General features: G+C 37.6%; 1 protein-coding gene across 2 annotated transcripts; it reads left to right on the plus strand.

The window, feature by feature from the left end:
• The first annotated feature begins 1,428 nt into the window (after positions 1 to 1,428).
• Positions 1,429 to 14,137, plus strand: sgk2a (serum/glucocorticoid regulated kinase 2a). Of its 2 annotated transcripts, none has more exons than XM_072696979.1 (13): positions 1,429 to 1,528; positions 3,195 to 3,329; positions 3,435 to 3,487; positions 4,139 to 4,196; positions 4,370 to 4,453; positions 6,623 to 6,754; positions 7,105 to 7,217; positions 8,640 to 8,676; positions 8,754 to 8,840; positions 8,939 to 9,034; positions 9,392 to 9,547; positions 10,429 to 10,518; positions 11,848 to 14,137. In XM_072696979.1, the coding sequence occupies exons 2-13, from the start codon at positions 3,312 to 3,314 to the stop codon at positions 12,007 to 12,009; spliced, it is 1,086 nt and encodes a 361-aa protein (XP_072553080.1). In that variant the 5' UTR covers positions 1,429 to 1,528; positions 3,195 to 3,311; the 3' UTR covers positions 12,010 to 14,137. The 2 variants fall into 2 exon arrangements, with proteins under 2 accessions (XP_072553080.1, XP_072553081.1); XM_072696980.1 differs by having other exon boundaries at positions 1,433 to 1,524.
• The last annotated feature ends 3,532 nt before the right edge of the window (positions 14,138 to 17,669 follow it).

The following is a 17,669-nucleotide window of genomic DNA, read 5'->3' on the forward strand; positions in this document are numbered from 1 at the left end:
GGATAAATTGTGCACACAGTAGTTTTGGGGTGAATACCCCCACAATAAGGTCCCCACAAAGAGCTAAATACACAAAACCACACTGCTGCTTCTCAAACAGCTTTTACACACACACACACTTCTTGTGGTCTTTGTGAGGACCTCAGAAGTTCTTATTTAAGACTATACATTTAATGCTAACCCAACCCTAAACCCATCCTCAAGGAACAAAGCCCAGCTCAAAAAACTCCAGCTCAAGGCCAGCTTCTGCTGGTGGCTGTTTTTTTTTTTAGATGCTCTAAGCCGATCTTTGATGGTCAAGGTGGTGGAAATTCTGGTCAGGGCTAAAACCTTCCCTATGCTGGTAAACCAGCTGGATTTATAGTAATTTGATGGTTTAGCTGATTTATGATCTGCATAACCAACCTGACCAGTCTTCAAGCTGGTCATACTGGCTGACTAGTGTGGTAAAAAAAGCAGATTGACCGGTTTGGACAAGCTGGTCTCACTGGTGGTGGACCAGGCTGGTCATGCTTGGTCATGAGCTAAACTGGCCTACCAGCTTGACCAGCTTCAGCTGACCAGTTTGGGTTTTTTGTAATAGGGTAAACTTTGGTTAACGGTGGTACTTTCTTGGTACTTCTCCACTGAGGTCCCCACAACGTCAATAAGTCTGTATTCCTCATCCTGTTCATGTTTAGGACATGTGGGCCTCACAATGGGTGTTTGTATTCCCGTCTTTGTGAGGTTAGGTCCATGTCTTTTTATAAGACTGCACTTTTAATGCTAACCCAACCCAAACATTAGGAAACGAGAGCTAATTTTAGCTTCTTTTTTATACTAAAAAGTTAAAGATAAAATCATTGCTCTGATGTGAAGCACGAGTGATCATGTTTTTATCACCCTAGGGGGACTCGGTGCCTACATAGTAAGGCTGTTGTACTCCACCTAGCCCAACCCTGACTCCCTGAACAAAAAAAAAACAACTTTCTTTTAATTAATATTTTTTAGTTTTAAAGGTAATACAGCTTTTTAGACCTTCTGTAGTGTTTGTATTTCTGTCCTTGTGGGGTGTTTTTTTCTTTCTAAAGACTTCTAAAAACTTCAAACCCAAACCTAACTTTACCTTCAGGAAACAAAACCTAAGTTTAGATCATTGTACTTTTCTCTAATACAGTCTTGTAACGTTAAAAATCACAGGATATTTTCAGCACCCTGGGTGCATTCGGTCCCTATAAAGTCTAGTTTTCTACTAAAACTGCACTTTTTAAGTAAAATCCTTCTACTTGTGCAGAACTGCTTAAAGTCCCCACAACCCACCCAGTCTATATTGCGTTTTCATCAGACTGAAGGACATCTGGTCCCCACAAAGCAGCGAATACACGCACGGCGCACACTGCACACACAGCTGCAGCCCCGCCCCTCAGCCTGAAGCCTGGTTGATCATTCACTCTCATTCCAGTCTCTGCAGGAGCAGCGAGGAGACGCCGCCGAGCAGACCCAGCTGAGCAGACCCAGCTGAGCCACCTCAGTCCGGATCAACAGGCAGGTAAACTCGCCTCCACTCTCTTACACACACACACACACACACACACACACACACACAGCAGACACTCGACCACTGCTGAACCTCCATGGATCCGGAGTCGGTGGGCTCTGCTGGGCGCGTGTGGGGCAGTATCAGCGCGTCACGCCTTGTTTACTATTTCAGCCTCTTATCGCTGCTGATTCTGCTCTTATTAATTAATTAATTTATTTATTTATTTATTAAATTATTAAATTATTTATTATTATATTATATTATTATATTATAATATTATTATATAATATTTATTATTTATCCACTCAGTCATTACTAACAAGATTAATATCCAGAAGGTTGGGTGAGTAAACAGGCAGTACTGGAGAGTGTCTGATTAAACAGTGCCTGGTTTAGGGTCCCTGTGCTGGACCCCTTCAGCCCAAGTGTCCTTTACGCCCACGGTCAACTTTGAAGTCCAAGATTTTTTTTATTATTATTATTTTTTATAATATTCTAACATTATAAAAATAATATTCCTCATTATTTTACCCAGTGCAGTCATTTTTATATACGATTATATAAGTTTTATTATTTATTTCCCCCCAAAAATATTATATTATATAGAAATATTCATGAAATCGACTTAAAATACATTTTACATTTGGTCATTTTAAATGTAAATATTTTTTTTAAATGTATTTAACAACAAAAACTGATTTGAAGCTTTGTAGATAGTAACCGGATTAATCTAGTGATCACAAAAAGGTTACAGATCTGTCCTGTTTGCTGATATATGGATATTATTATTTTAAAAAAAATGTAAGTAGTAGTAAACACTGCTTTTTATCATTTGAATGTTATAATATTAATTAAATTTGTGCATTTTATAGCTTATATATATGATATCACTGTATATACCTGTAGATGCTACTGTTGCATTGTCACTCTTAGCTATATATATATATATTGTATATACCGTGGCTATGCATACACTCGGATCACTTGGTTTTTTATTTTGACGTAATGTTCTTCTAAATCTTTTACATAAATAAAATATTAATGTTCTATAACACTAATATTAAACTACTACTAATACACTCTATAACTGTACTGTTAGTACACTGTTAGTGTTAGTGTAGTAACTTAGTTTGGCCCTGAATCACCCAGCCTTCATTGTGTCTCGTGTTTTGTCCACTGTCCTTGCACATGTCCTACCTGTTCTGCACAAGAGATTTAGCCTAACAGTGTTTGGTTGTAGTTGAGGTTGAATTGAATAGAATTGAATTGACTTTCTCTCCTGTAAAGTTGCAATTTTGCATAAACAAGGTCACATGACTGTATAGCCTACCTGCCGTCTGCGGTATACAGTAGGCCGTATGTATGCATAGTTGATAAATGTGCAAATGCTAATCTGCAGCCGCACTCTACACATTAACATTCCCAGCAGCCGCAGAAGTCAAATGTATGGCTAATAGCTAATGTTTGCCGTCTAACTGCATTATGCAACATTTGGGCCTTTGTGTTCCTATCGTATGTTCTAAAAGCTCAGCGGTAAATAGAGGCCCGCTGTCCGGTGGGAGAGGAGGTGTTTACTGTGTAAACCTGATGAGGACTGTTGAGTTACTGTGCCCTTCATGGGTTTGTTTCGTGCCACAAACCTGAAGATCCAGTTCTGTGATGCCCCTGTCTGTAGATTCAGCTGAGCAACAGTTTTCATAGTGGTCATTCAAGTCATCAAATGCTGACCCTTCGCCTTTGAAACGCAGCTTTGATGTAGCCTGCGCTGTCCGCGGAATGGGAGCACGGGAACATGGCGCATTATAACCAAGTAAGTCCTTTTCCAAGCTTGCTTTCGCTCTTCACCTCAATATCACAGCCTTGTGTCTCGTGACTCAGCGGGGGGAAAATGAGCATTTCAACATTTGTCCTTCAGCCACCGTCCCCTTCGGCCAGCGATGTGAATCTGGGAGCTTCAGCAAATCCTCAGTGAGTCAATAACGCTCTGTGTGAAGCCTTTTTTGGTGGTTTTGTAGTTTGTCTAAATACAGCACTGTGCAGTGATGTGTTTTAGACACCGGTGTCTTACATTAGACTAGATTAAGGGGTGGAGGTTCTCCATCACTGTGTTCATCATTAGAACATCTCCAAAGTTCTCCTCTCTCATGGAGTCTAGTGTTATTTAGAGTTCTCCTCAGATCAACACCTGGTTTGATGGTAAATCAGGTGAGCTGCTGCTGCTGCTGCTGATGGAGTTGAACACATCCTCCACGCTGTGCTGGCTGGACTGGGGAGGGGGCGTCCCGGAGAACCCTGGAGGAACCGAGCTCTGTTCTTCAGACTAGCTCACCAACAAGATCTCACTACTTTCTGTCTTCAGAATGAGAAGCTCTTGTTTCTCCCTTTTACTGGATTTATGTTCACCTGCTTTATCTGTTCTGATGAGATCTGGAGCTTCTACAGTGCTGGAGCTACTAAAACCTCTGCACAGTGCTGTATGTGTTTATGGTAAACGTGGGGAAATGACCTTCAAGGTCTCAGCACTGTAATCAGGAAGGGTTTTGAGATGTGTGCAACAATATTAGTAAGTAACCCAGGTTTTATAACATGTTCCCTGTTGTGCTTTTTGTCCAATTCCAGTGCCAAACCCACTGACTTCGATTTTCTGGCCGTGATTGGGAAAGGAACCTTTGGAAAGGTAAGAGTGTTGTGGAAACCTTGAAGAACGGCTCGAGAAATGATTAACCTCTTAATAGGAAACCTGCTGAACTTTGTTTACCCTGCTATCTTTAGAACATGCTGGAGAAGATTTACACTTTACAGATTTCTTGTCAGTCTCCAAAGCAGTGACAGATACTGTATCAATTGCAGGTGCTCTTGGCCAAGCTCAAGGCAGATGGAAAGTTTTATGCCGTGAAGGTTCTGCAGAAAAAAGTCATCCTGAAGAAAAAAGAGGTGGGTATGAACTGTGTGGCTGCGTGGCTGTGTGTGTTATTGGCCGCACTTTGTTTGGTAGTGTGGTTCCTGTGAGGAGGACAGTGGGCCATGACTCATTTGTTGCCGTTCCAGCGATCTGATCTAATCTAATCAGACGTTTGTTCTGTCCTTTGTACCATGACAATCATTGATAGCTGCAGCAGGCCGCACGCGTCTTAACCTCTAACTGTTCCTTCAATGTGTCCGTGCTGCGTTCACACCTTCTGTGTCGCAATGCAATGCCACGGCTTGTGAAACGGGCTGGGATCCTGTTTGTAATGCACTGCGGGTGCGTAAGTCATATGAGTCCATTGTCTCGAGTAAGTGAAAATAGCAAGAATGAGGCTCTGTTTGTTTGAGCAGATGCTAACTGCATGGCTCCTGAACGCTCTCCACATTGTACCATTGTTGCTCTGCAGCAGATGCCGGACAATGCTGATCTGTCTAGGGTGGAACAGTCGCTGTCGAATATATTACTAATTACTAATCAAGGAGCCTAATTTCACGATGAATCGAATAACCAGACTTCTTTATTAATAATAAAGACTAACAGAGTGACGACCAATCAGTCATGAAGTCGTTCGATTAGTCGTCTAGTCGTCTGTTTTGATGATTAATCAAGTCATAAGTCAGGATTAGTCACTGATTAAACACTGATACACTGTTGATTATATTAGTAATCATATATTTTTTAACAGCCAGATTATAATTATTATTATTATATTATTTCTATTAGGTATTTATTTATATTAGTGATTAATAAGGTCAGCAGGTTTTGAAAAGTTTATTATGTTAGCAGTTATATATATATAAATATATATATGTATATAATAAAAAGTATATATGTAAGCGATTAATCGACTTGTCAGTGTTTAAATATTACCAGTAATTTATAGGACTAATCGAGTACTTAATATGGTGTATTGGTTGCTTTTAAAAAGAATATGTTTTATATATATATATATATATATATAAACAAGTCATTGATTAATCTAAGCAATTAATCAACTTGTCATAGTGTTTAAAATATTACCTGTGATTTATATGACTAATAGAATATTAATAGAATATATCCATATGGTTTATTGGTTGCTGTTAAAAAACACCAAATTCTACTATCAGTTATATTAGTAAACTAGTAATCGAGTAACTTTAACTAAAGTATTAAAATATGACCTATTATTTATATTAATAATTGAGTGACTAGAGTGACTTTTTAGAGTGTTAAAAAATATTACCTTTGATTTATTATAATTATAGATGATTCCATATTGATTGCTTTTTAAAAACACCATGTTATATCATCATATATATTAGTAAACTAGGAATCGATTAATCAGATCGATTAATCAACTTATCAGAGGGTTTCAAATATCACCTATGATTTATATTAATAATAGAGCACTCCATATGGTTTAGTGGTTGTTTTAAAAAAGTTCATATTGTATTATCAGTTATATTACTAAACTGTTAATAAATTAATCAAAGCGATTAATCGAGTCATCAGTTATTCTATCATTTATATTAGTGATAGAGTACACTAAATAGTTGAGTCATTGATTTTAAAGACTATACTGTATTATTCTTTATGGTTTTAAACTAGTTATCAATTAATCAATTAAAGTTTTTTAAGTCTTATTCTGTCATTCCTATTGGTAACAGAGCACATGATCAGTTATATTAGTAAACTTGTAATTGATTATTATTTATATTAGCAATATTAGTGTACTGTATATGGTTGATTAAGACCATTGTATATGATCAGTTATATTAGTAAACTAGTATTTATTAAAAAAAGGTTTTTTTATTATGATATAATTTAGGTAATTATTATTACTAGAGGATGGTTGGTTGAATTAGTATTAACGCTATATTATATGATCACTTATAATATTGAGTGATCCTTATTTGAGTTTTACTATTGATTATATTAGTTACTGAGAGTTTTTTTAATATTCAGTAGTCAGAGTATTTTAAAGAGGCAATGTTAAATATTTTTATTGATTATTGATTCTTTTGGTAATGGAATAATGGTACCAGTTACCAACTAAACACTGCAAATTCAACAAGAGAAGCACATTTTCATCAGTACTGCTTCTATATAGTTACTGTTGTCCTTGGTGGATCAGTGCAGTTTTGTGCTTCCAGCAAAAGAATATAATGGCAGAGAGGAACGTGCTGCTGAAGAGCCTGAAGCATCCATTCCTGGTGGGCCTTCACTACTCCTTCCAGACCTCTGAGAAGCTCTATTTCGTCCTGGACTACGTCAACGGGGGAGAGGTGAGTAAGCCCGAGGCATGAAGACCAGGCCGTAATCTTGTATGTATTGCATGTAGTCTTATCATGGGACATGTTTGCTCTCAAGCTGCTCCATGATACCAGGGTTTTTCTGTATGGAAACTGAGTTCAAATACAGTTCTGATAGCACCTGCTTACAGCGTGAGAAGTGATGCGTTTCTGGTGCAGTGATGCATCAAGTGAGAGATCTGCTTGATTCAGACGTTCCACATGAAGACGTGATGTCTTATATTAATTTTTGTCATTTACACATTTGAATTAATGAGGATAGTAGACTTCACTCTAGTGTATGGTCCTGCTTAATGTACCAAGCATCTTTTACCTTTTTCCAGTTATTTTTCCATCTTCAGAGAGAGCGGTGTTTCTCAGAGCCACGGGCACGCTTCTATGGCGCTGAAGTGGCCAGCGCCATTGGCTACCTTCATTCCCTCAATATCATTTACAGGTCAGTGTATATATATAACATATATACATGAATATACATGAATATGACATATGCATTTTAATTTTATTAAAATTAACATCACAATAAATACAAATAAACGGACTATTGTGGTTGGACGTGTGTGAGTGTCTTAGCTTGACCATCTGCAAAACTTTAGATCAGGTGAGCTGCTGGGGAAATGAACACATTCATACGGTGTCTGGAGTTCACAGAGAAGACCAGCACCCAAACCTGTGATCTTCTAACATCTTCTAACAAAAATCTCACTAACTGACCAACAGCACATTCTGACCACTGACCCCGCAGTTTATCTGGGTTTATTGTAACGTTATATAGAGTTCTACAGTAAACAGGTTATTTAGAGGTTTAACAGGTAAAATTGGGGGTTATTCTAAGTTAATTACAGGTAGACACTCTCACTGACCACTGACGTTATGTTTATTTGGGTTTATTCTAATGTTAATATAGAGTTAATTACAGGTAGACGCTCTCACTGACCACTGACTTTATGTTTATTTGGGTTTATTCTAATGTTATATAGAGTTAATTACAGGTAGACACTCTCACTGACCACTGACGTTATGTTTATTTGGGTTTATTCTAATGTTAATATAGAGTTAATTACAGGTAGACGCTCTCACTGACCACTGACTTTATGTTTATTTGGGTTTATTCTAATGTTATATAGAGTTAATTACAGGTAGACACTCTCACTGACCACTGACGTTATGTTTATTTGGGTGTATTCTAATGTTATATAGAGTTAATTACAGGTAGACACTCTCACTGACCACTGACTTTATGTTTATCAGGGTTTATTCCAATGTTATGTAGAGTTAATTACAGGTAGACACTCTCACTGACCACTGACTTTATGTTTAATGGGGTTTATTCTAATGTTAATATAGAGTTAATTACAGGTAGACACTCTTACTGACCACTAACTTTACATTTATTTGGGTTTATTCTAATGTTATATAGAGTTAATTACAGGTAGACACTCTCACTGACCACTGACTTTATGTTTATTTGGGTTTATTCTAATGTTATATAGAGTTAATTACAGGTAGACACTCTCACTGACCTTATGTTTATGTGGGTTTATTCTAATGTTATATAGAGTTAATTACAGGTAGACACTCTCACTGACCACTGACTTTATGTTTATTTGGGTTTATTCTAATGTTATATAGAGTTAATTACAGGTAGACACTCTCACTGACCTTATGTTTATTTGGGTTTATTCTAATGTTATATAGAGTTAATTACAGGTAGACACTCTCACTGACCACTGACTTTATGTTATTTTGGGTTTAATCTAATGTAGAGATGTTAATGTAGAGGTTTACAGGTAGAAACACTCTCTAAGATGTACAGTTGCTCACCTGACCTCTCTTTCTGGTCTTCTTTGTATCTACTCAGGGATTTGAAACCAGAAAACATCCTGTTAGATGCTCAGGTAAGGCCCCCTCTGTGACTTATTTGTTTTCCAGACTTCTGGAGAATTTGGTTTGATGGTTTTATGGCCTGTTCTAGGGCCATGTGGTGCTGACAGATTTTGGCTTATGCAAAGAAGGCTTGGAACCAGAAGCCACCACTTCCACGTTTTGCGGAACACCTGAGGTGAGCCCTAGCAGAAAACTCCATGAAGACGTGATTGGCGTTTTATGTTTTTTTGCCCCTATGGTCATCACTGCTGCTCTCTTTCTCTCTCGTTTTAGTACCTTGCTCCAGAGGTGCTTCGGAAAGAGCCGTATGACCGCACAGTGGACTGGTGGTGCTTAGGAGCCGTGCTTTATGAAATGCTCTTCAGCCTAGTGAGTTCCAGTAGTAAATAATACAGTGTGACCTAATAGAAATGCTAATACATGATAGAACAGTGGTTTGGAATCACTTGTCATATTAATATTTATGATTATTTTATTCAGCAATAACATCTAGAACATAGATGTCATTATTCTGTACTAAATATTAGAAATTATTTGTACATGTATCTACAAACAGAACTTTGATCTTATTGAAAACAGCGATTCCAAACCTTTTACCTGTATTTACCTGTGTTATTTATTAGGAATCCTATATTAACTAATACCAGGTTTCTCGGTGTACTTGCCAACATGACTTGGACCAGGATTTCCTCCCCACGTACCTCTCTAATATTGCAATGTCCACAGCCTCCATTCTACCGTCGAGATGTAGCAGAGATGTATGATGCCATCTTATACAAGCCCCTGCAGATGCCTCCTGGAAAGTCTGACGCAGTGTGTCACCTGCTGCAAGGACTTCTGCAGAAAGACCAGCATCGCAGATTAGGGGCCATCGCTGACTTTGTGAGTGCAGACTGTATCTTTTCAGGTCGATTGTGGCCCTAAGATGTGCCTGTTAATGTGATAGAAATGTTTAGGGTAGATGGGGTTACTGGTGAGACGGTGGTAACATGTATCTGATGCTACGCCTGCAGTAGAACCCGCAAAATCAGATCCAGCATTGCAGTCTTCTGTCCATAAGTCTTTTAGCCATAAAGCCAGTCTTCTGTTTAGCTGTTTAACCCCTTTGACCCTGTAGCCCACACTTCTTTACTCTTATAAGTACATCACTGTCCTAATTTACATCAGTTACAGTTGTATAGGCCTTAAAATAGAACCCAGTGGGACTCCACAAGATATGCTAAACCAACAGCTACCAAATCATTCTCAATAGTTTCTGCATAAGGATTAATAACTGAATAATGAACCTAGGTTTCAGGGGCCTAAGCTAACAGCTAACTCCCATAAATGCTCCATCCACAAATGCATTTTTTCATGGCAAGGTTTTCATGGGCAGGGTTTAAAATGCTATGCTACCCAGCTGGACTGTATTGTAGTACCTAATCTAGTCAGTGTGGATATGAAACTATGAAACTATGCAAATGTAGCTTGATTAAACAAGAAAAAAGACCTTTCACACACTCACACACATTTGAAATTATAATTATTTGCTACAGTTTTCGTTTTGGCTCCCATTAGGTCCAATTGTTTTGTAAAGCTTGTCCTACCTAGCAGCAATTACTACAAAAAAAAGAATTTATGGGCGGAGCATGAGTAGATCAAATGAATATATAGGTATAGAATGCCATGCCTTGCGTGAAGTATGCCCATATCAAATATTCCTATCTTCTAACTCTGGTACTCTGCAGTGTTTAACTTATTGTATGCATTGTTTTGATTTGCAGTTGGAGATTAAAAACCATGTGTTCTTCACTCACATTAACTGGGATGACCTCTACCACAAGCGCATCACTCCACCATATAACCCTAATGTGGTAGGTTGGAAGTGGAAAAATGGAAGCCATATATGAGCCTGATTGCACAGTTTATGGACCATTTGCATGGAATTAAACCCAAACAAATGTCATGCATTCGCATTAGTGAGGATTGTGCAAAGACTGTATGGAGATATTGGATGTGTGACTTATTACTATAGAGGATATGCATTGATGCCATGTTCCAGCTGGAGCGCTTATTAGGGAAAACGGCCAAACCGGGACTGAAACCAGCGACTATCTGCTCAAGTTAAAGGCAACTCGACAGCGATCCATCCACATGACCAAACATTGAATGGTTCATAGACAGCAATGTGTAGCCGGGAACGTCCAGTCACGCTTAAGTCACCCCTGTTTAGAGGATAAGGCATCATATCTGAGAGCCTGAGAGTCGAGTGAACGGCCTTAGGAGTGTTTCCCACTGTTTTCAGGCTCATTCAGTAGACTGGCTCATCCAGGTTTGCTTGCTTTCCCTTTTAATCGAGCTTAGCATGTTGCTGAATTTACAACTATGGTGGGCTTGTATTTTTCACACCTGTTTTCAGAGCGTGACTTCATCACTCAGTGAGCTCCCACGTGTTTTGGTGCCTGGATTCCATTAGTTTCTCTTTTCTTGAGCTTCCAGCAGTCTGTTTGTACGGTCAGTCGCACAGCAGCTCCTTCTTGTTTCAGGGTTTAGGGTTAGCATTTACACTGGATGCTAATCCCGTCTGTCTTTAATACCATCTGTCTAGTAGGTACCTCTGAAGGTGTCCTGTGGTGCCTGGCACCAAGACGTTAGCAGCAGATCCCTTAAATCCTGTAAGTTGTGAGGTGGGGCCTCCAAGGATCGCATCAATTAGTCCTTTCTTGGAGCACTTTTTGTAGATACTGACCACTGCAGACCTGCCTGATGTTTTGGAGACGTTCTGACCCAGTCGTCTAGAACATCACAGTTTGGTTCTGGTCAAAGTGTCTCAGATTCTTGCACTTGCCCATTTTTCCTGACTCAACACCTTCATCACCTTCAAAAACGGACTGTTCACTCGCTGCCTAATATTTCCCACCTGTTGACAGAATTCTCACTTCACCTGGTCCTAATGTTATGGTTAATAGGTGTATGTACTTTGGCTGTAAATTATAAAGCAGATCATCATTCTCAGAGGTAAAGAACAGTTACCAGGGGTTTTTAAGCACCATTTAATTCATCATTAGTATTATTTTCATAATTATAACCTAGTATATGTTGTTTGATCAAAGTGATGCCCTCGTTTTGTGACGTTATATTGTGACACTCTTACAGTCTGTACCACTGTTCACCCAGTGAAATGTGTTTCTTCATGTCCCCAGAGAGGCCCAGCTGACCTGCAGCACATTGACCCAGAGTTCACCAGAGAGATGGTGCCGAATTCAGTGGGCCGCACTCCAGAACTGACCCAAAGCTTAGCCAACAGCAGCTCCAATGCCTTCAGCGGCTTCTCTTATGTCTCCAGTGACAACAGCTTCCTCTGAGCCTCTCTGCCAACGCTGTTCGGGTGCTTTCCTGCACTGACTGCCATCTCCCGACTGCCTTACCCTGAAGAAAGTGCTGCATGAATTTATCCTTAATTCAGATACGTTCATCAGTTTCACAGGAATAAAACACAGTCACTGTCCAGAGTGAAAAAACTGTGAGATTCCTATATTTGATTCATGTGGAAATGATGAACACGTCTGACTGAAGTGAATTAAGTGCTTTACTTTTTTTCCAGTGTAAAACCTCAGAGCCATAAGCTCACACATGCTCAACTGCATCTTCTAGAGAAAACTACTGATGGGTTTAAAAGTTACATAGAGATAGAGAAAAATATCATATAGCGCTCCCAGAACTTTCTCTTTCAACCATTATTACACTTGGTTATGTGTCACACTGCCTTAATAACTGTGTTAATCCTGTCAGTTAACACTTTAAACCCTGCATACAGGCCCAAACTATCAGAACTTACATCACTTTTATAGGCCCTAACATAGAACCCTGTGGGACGCCACAAAATCTGGTAAACTTAAATGCTTACTGAGTATCTCACAATAGTTTCCTCTTTAGGATTAATAACTAAACTATTAAACTTGGGTTTAAGGATTGAAGTTTCTTGGTCAATTCCTTAATTAAAAATTTAAGGAATAATCCCCTATTTACGTTTTAGGGCACTACTGAGTATGTCGGCCATTTAAGCGTGATTTTGAGGGGACTACAGTCTACAGTGAACAGTGTAGCTCACTATATGAGCTGAATGTTAACCAGAATGCATTGCGAGTCTTTTTGTTACTAAGCAACAGACTTTTTAATGTTTGCTTATGTAAGCAAGTGATTGGTTAGGAGCCACTGGACGCTGTAAATTTTCAATATTTTCTCATGTAGTTCGTTAACAGTAGGTTTAGGTTGCTCAGCAACACAAGGGTCAAATATTATTCCATAATGAACAGCACAAATACTTTAAGGACTTTCACTCAGAATTCAGTTTGTGGAGATTCAAGCACTCAGACACTTGTTGATGATGAGGAAGTGTCCAAATTTCTTTTTTGTTTCTACTTAAACTTAAGTTTCTACGTACACTAAATAGTAGCCCACTATATAGTGCAGTACTAATAAGGGAGTAGGGATCTGTTTCAGTCTGAGAGTGGGTGTATATTTCACAATCGCACAGTGGTCATCCTGGAATACTACTGTGTTCTACTTGGATACGAAGCACAGACTTCGAGGAATAGTGGGCTAAAATTGACACGAGCAATGACGCTCAAGAGACTGGGGTACACCTTAGCAGGACTAGTGCTGTTATTCTGGCTGGTGGACACGTAACCATGTATTAGAGGAGAAATGATGAATGCAATTTATTACGTTTTAAGCTTAAACATGGATAGTTTCTATTTTCCTATGCAATAGTGAAGGGCCAATGGGAGGGCTGATGATGGAAACAGCTTGTCTATTCAAAAATATAATTCATATATTGTTTCTTTTTCCTTGAATGTGAATTTCAGAGCATATAGTTAACTCAAACCATCCATCTGTCGGTTTATGGTTATGCTCATTCTTTAGGCCAGAAACATACTCGACGCAACGCCCGACCAACGCTCTGCAAACGCCACGTACGTTCTTGCTTTACTGTGGTGGCTAAACCCCCAGTACTCAGTTGGGGCCATAGAGAGAGACCAGACCATCAGACCAGACTCGTCCACCATGACAGTTGAGTGGAAAAAAAAAACGAAGGCAGTACAAGACAACTCTCAAGAGCCTTTTGCAGCAAGAATTCGCTTCAGAATTCAGTTTGCGTAGCTGGAAGCGTTCGCGGCCTTGCGTAAAGTATGTCCTGGGCCTTATTCAGTTGTAAGATGAATCATGTATAAACAACTTTAACTGTATATTACAGGTAGTCCTAGCATAAATACTGTAATTCTGAAAACAATGTAGCAGTACTTCTAGATTACCTTTCTACTTTTAACTATACTGTTATTGTCAAAGTTACTTTGATGCATTTAAGCCTCAATCTTAGCTAAATAATACAATTAGTGACCCTAATTCAGTGTTGTTAGTGATTTCAGAGTGTTTTGAAGAACATGCTATACACATAAGAGCAGGTTATTAAATTTATCCATTGGTAAGAAACTTGTTAAACTTTTGGGTTTGTTTTGGGTTCCTGTACAAGAGCTGAGCGACTGTAAAGTCTGGCTAAAAGTTCTGCAGTGACTTTTTCTCGAGTGGATGTCTCTTGAAGCTGGTCAAATCGTTCCTCAGAAGAGTCTCTTTAGATGGAAATCTGCTGAGAGCAGGTCAGCTTACTTGATTTCCCTCTGCGTAGGCACTGTGTGTTTATTTTTAAAAGGAGAAGCAGCCCAGGTGAGGTCACCCATGACCACACGCTCGCAGACTGTTTCATTCGCATTCATGTAGAAACAAACGTTCTACATTGATACTAAAAGACACTGGTTACTAACGCAGGATTATTACGCGACCCCTTTTGAGGTCGGTTTCAGTGTGTTTTGAGGTTCCTTTTGAGGAACCTTGAGGTCCACCGGTCAGCCATTACATTGACAGATCTGACTGTTCGAGGCGTGGACTCCACAAGACCTCTGAAGGTGTCCTTTGGTGTCTGGCACCAAGACTAACATTAGCAGCAGATCCTGGAAGCAAGTCCTGGAAGTTGTGAGGTGGGAACTCCATGAGCATCTGTGAGCCTGTCCATGAACCTGTTGCCAGTTCTAAGGTTGTCCTTTCTTGGTAAATACCAAGCACTGCATACCAGGAATACCCCACAAGACCGGCCTGATGTTTTTGTGATGTTGTGATCCAGTCATCTAGAACGTCACAGTTAGCGTAAGATGATGGGGCTATAAATACCTGTGGGGTGAGTGACAGTGCAGTAAGGGTCTCATGTGTGGAAGATGGGTCACAAAGCAGATACAGTTGATGATTGGCTAAAAGGAGTGACTGCAATTGGGAAGTGGCTGAATCTGCAGGTGTACTTACTCTTACTCCTCTCATCACACATCCGGACCCTGATTTTTACACCAACAGCTGCTGTTGAAAGTCACCTAAAGCCAAAGGTAATGTGCTCGCATGTAAAACCAGTGCAAAGAGCGTGAAACCCAGACCATACAGCATGGAAGGGGCCAGCAACCACCAACAACACCAACCAGCATCTTCCCTGATGAACATAATGAAGATTTTATTCTAGATGAACCGCCTTCTTGATGAACTGGACAACAAAAATGCAATTAATTTGCTTTACTATGCAAATAAAGTACATTTGCAACTAACAAGTAACTTCCAGCCCAGCCCTGAACTTCACTGGCGTCCACTGCATGCCAGCATAGCTAATCAAGTGACGGTCACAACTGATAACATCATACTGAATACAGTAGGAGATGCTTGTTGATGTGTTTGCATGAACCAAGACATTTCAGGGAACATTAGCAGAGTCACTGGTGTCGGCTTTCTGAGGAGGAAGAATCAAATGACATACTGTCCTGTGAGTGAACTGGGTTGTACTGTATATTAGCTCCCATCCATAAGACAACAATAACACCACAGTAGGCCACTTGGTCTTAGGGTCGTAGAGAACAGTCGTACCTGCAAGTGGTTGCATACAATATTCATTCCCATCAGGGAATCACCTTCACTGTAGACAGGATCCCTCTATACTGAGAGTGTTGATGGAAGACTGTCTCTGCACAACACTCCGCCTGGTGGAGGACCATGCAGGTGCACCACTATTCCCATTTACATAATGGGTAAGCAAATGCCATAACCTGAAACTGGGATTCAAGGTCTGTTGATTAATTAAACTGAGCCAACGATTTATTCAGTTGAGGAAATGATTTAATAAATTGAGGGAATGATTTAATAGACCGAGGGTATGACCTAATAAATTGAGGATGTGTGAATTATCAAATGAGGAAACTAATTATTAAATTAAGTTAATTATTTATTAAATTAAGGGTATAGTTTAATAAATTGAGGGAACTATTTATTAAATTGAGGGAATGTTTATTAAACTAAGGGTATGGTTTAATACATTGAGTCAATTATTTATTAAATAAAGGTATCATTTATGGGTATAATAAATTATCAAATTGAGGGAATTATTTCTTAGATTGAGTGAATGATTTATTAAATTGAGGAAATTATTAAATTGTGGGTATCATTTAACAAATTGATGGTATAACTTAATAAACTGAAGGAATGATTTATTAAATGTAGGGTATGGTTTAATACATTGAGTAAATTATTTATTTTATTTTATTAAATTATGGGTATAATGTATGTATAAATTATGGGTATCATTTATTGATATAATAAATGAGCAAATTGAGGGGATTATTTAATAGATTGAGTGAATAGTTTATTAAACTAAGATTTTAAAAATAAAATTAAGGGTATATTTTAATACATTTAGGGTATTCATTAACAAATTAAGAGAAATTTTATTAGATTGAGGAAATTATTGAAGGTGTGATTTAATAAATTAAGGGAATGTTTATTAAACTGAGGGTATGGTTTATTACATTGAGTAAATTATTTATTAAATGATGGGTCTCATTTATGGGTATAATAAATGATCAAATTGAGTGAATGATTTATTAGATTGAGGAAATTATTAAATTGGGGTACAATTTAATAAATTTAGGAAATAGTTTATTAAATTAATTTTACTTCATTTTTTTAATAAAATGAAGGGAATAATTTAATAAATGTAGGGTATTGATTATCAAATTGAGATAATTATTTATTAAATTGAGTAAATTATTAAATTGAAGGTGTGATTTAATAAATTAAGGGAATTATTTATTAGATTGAGTAAATTATTAAATTGAAGGTGTGATTTAATAAATTAAGGGAATTATTTATTAGATTGAGGGAATTATTAAATTGAAGGTGTGATTTAATAAATTAAGGGAATTATTTATTAGATTGAGGAAATTATTAAATTGAAGGTGTGATTTAATAAATTAAGGGAATTATTTATTAGATTGAGTAAATTATTAAATTGAAGGTGTGATTTAATAAATTAAGGGAATGTTTATTAAACTGAGGGTATGGTTTATTACATTGAGTAAATTATTTATTAAATTATGGGTATCATTTATGGGTATAATAAATGATCAAATTGAGTGAATGATTTATTAAATTGAGGAAATTATTAAATTGGGGTACAATTGAATAAATGTAGGAAATAGTTTATTAAATTAAGATTTTTTTTTTAAATAAAATGAAGGGAATAATTTAATAAATGTAGGGTATTGATTATCAAATTGAGAGAATGATTTATTAGATTGAGTGAATGATTTAATAATTGAGGACATTAAATTGAAGGTGTGATTTAATCAATTAAGGTAATTATTTATTAAATTGAGGAAATTATTAAATTGAAGGTGTGATTTAATAAATTGATGGTATAACAATAAACTGAAGGAATAATTTAATAAATGTAGGGTATTGATTATCAAATCAAGAGAATTATTTATTAGATTGAGTAAATTATTAAATTGAAGGTGTGATTTAATAAATTAAGGGAATTATTTATTAGATTGAGTAAATTATTAAATTGAAGGTGTGATTTAATAAATTAAGGGAATTCTTTATTAAATTGAGTAAATTATTAAATTGAAGGTGTGATTTAATAAATTAAGGGAATGAT

This window comes from Salminus brasiliensis, chromosome 14 (assembly GCF_030463535.1).
Source record: "Salminus brasiliensis chromosome 14, fSalBra1.hap2, whole genome shotgun sequence".
Classification (NCBI taxonomy): domain Eukaryota; kingdom Metazoa; phylum Chordata; class Actinopteri; order Characiformes; family Bryconidae; genus Salminus; species Salminus brasiliensis.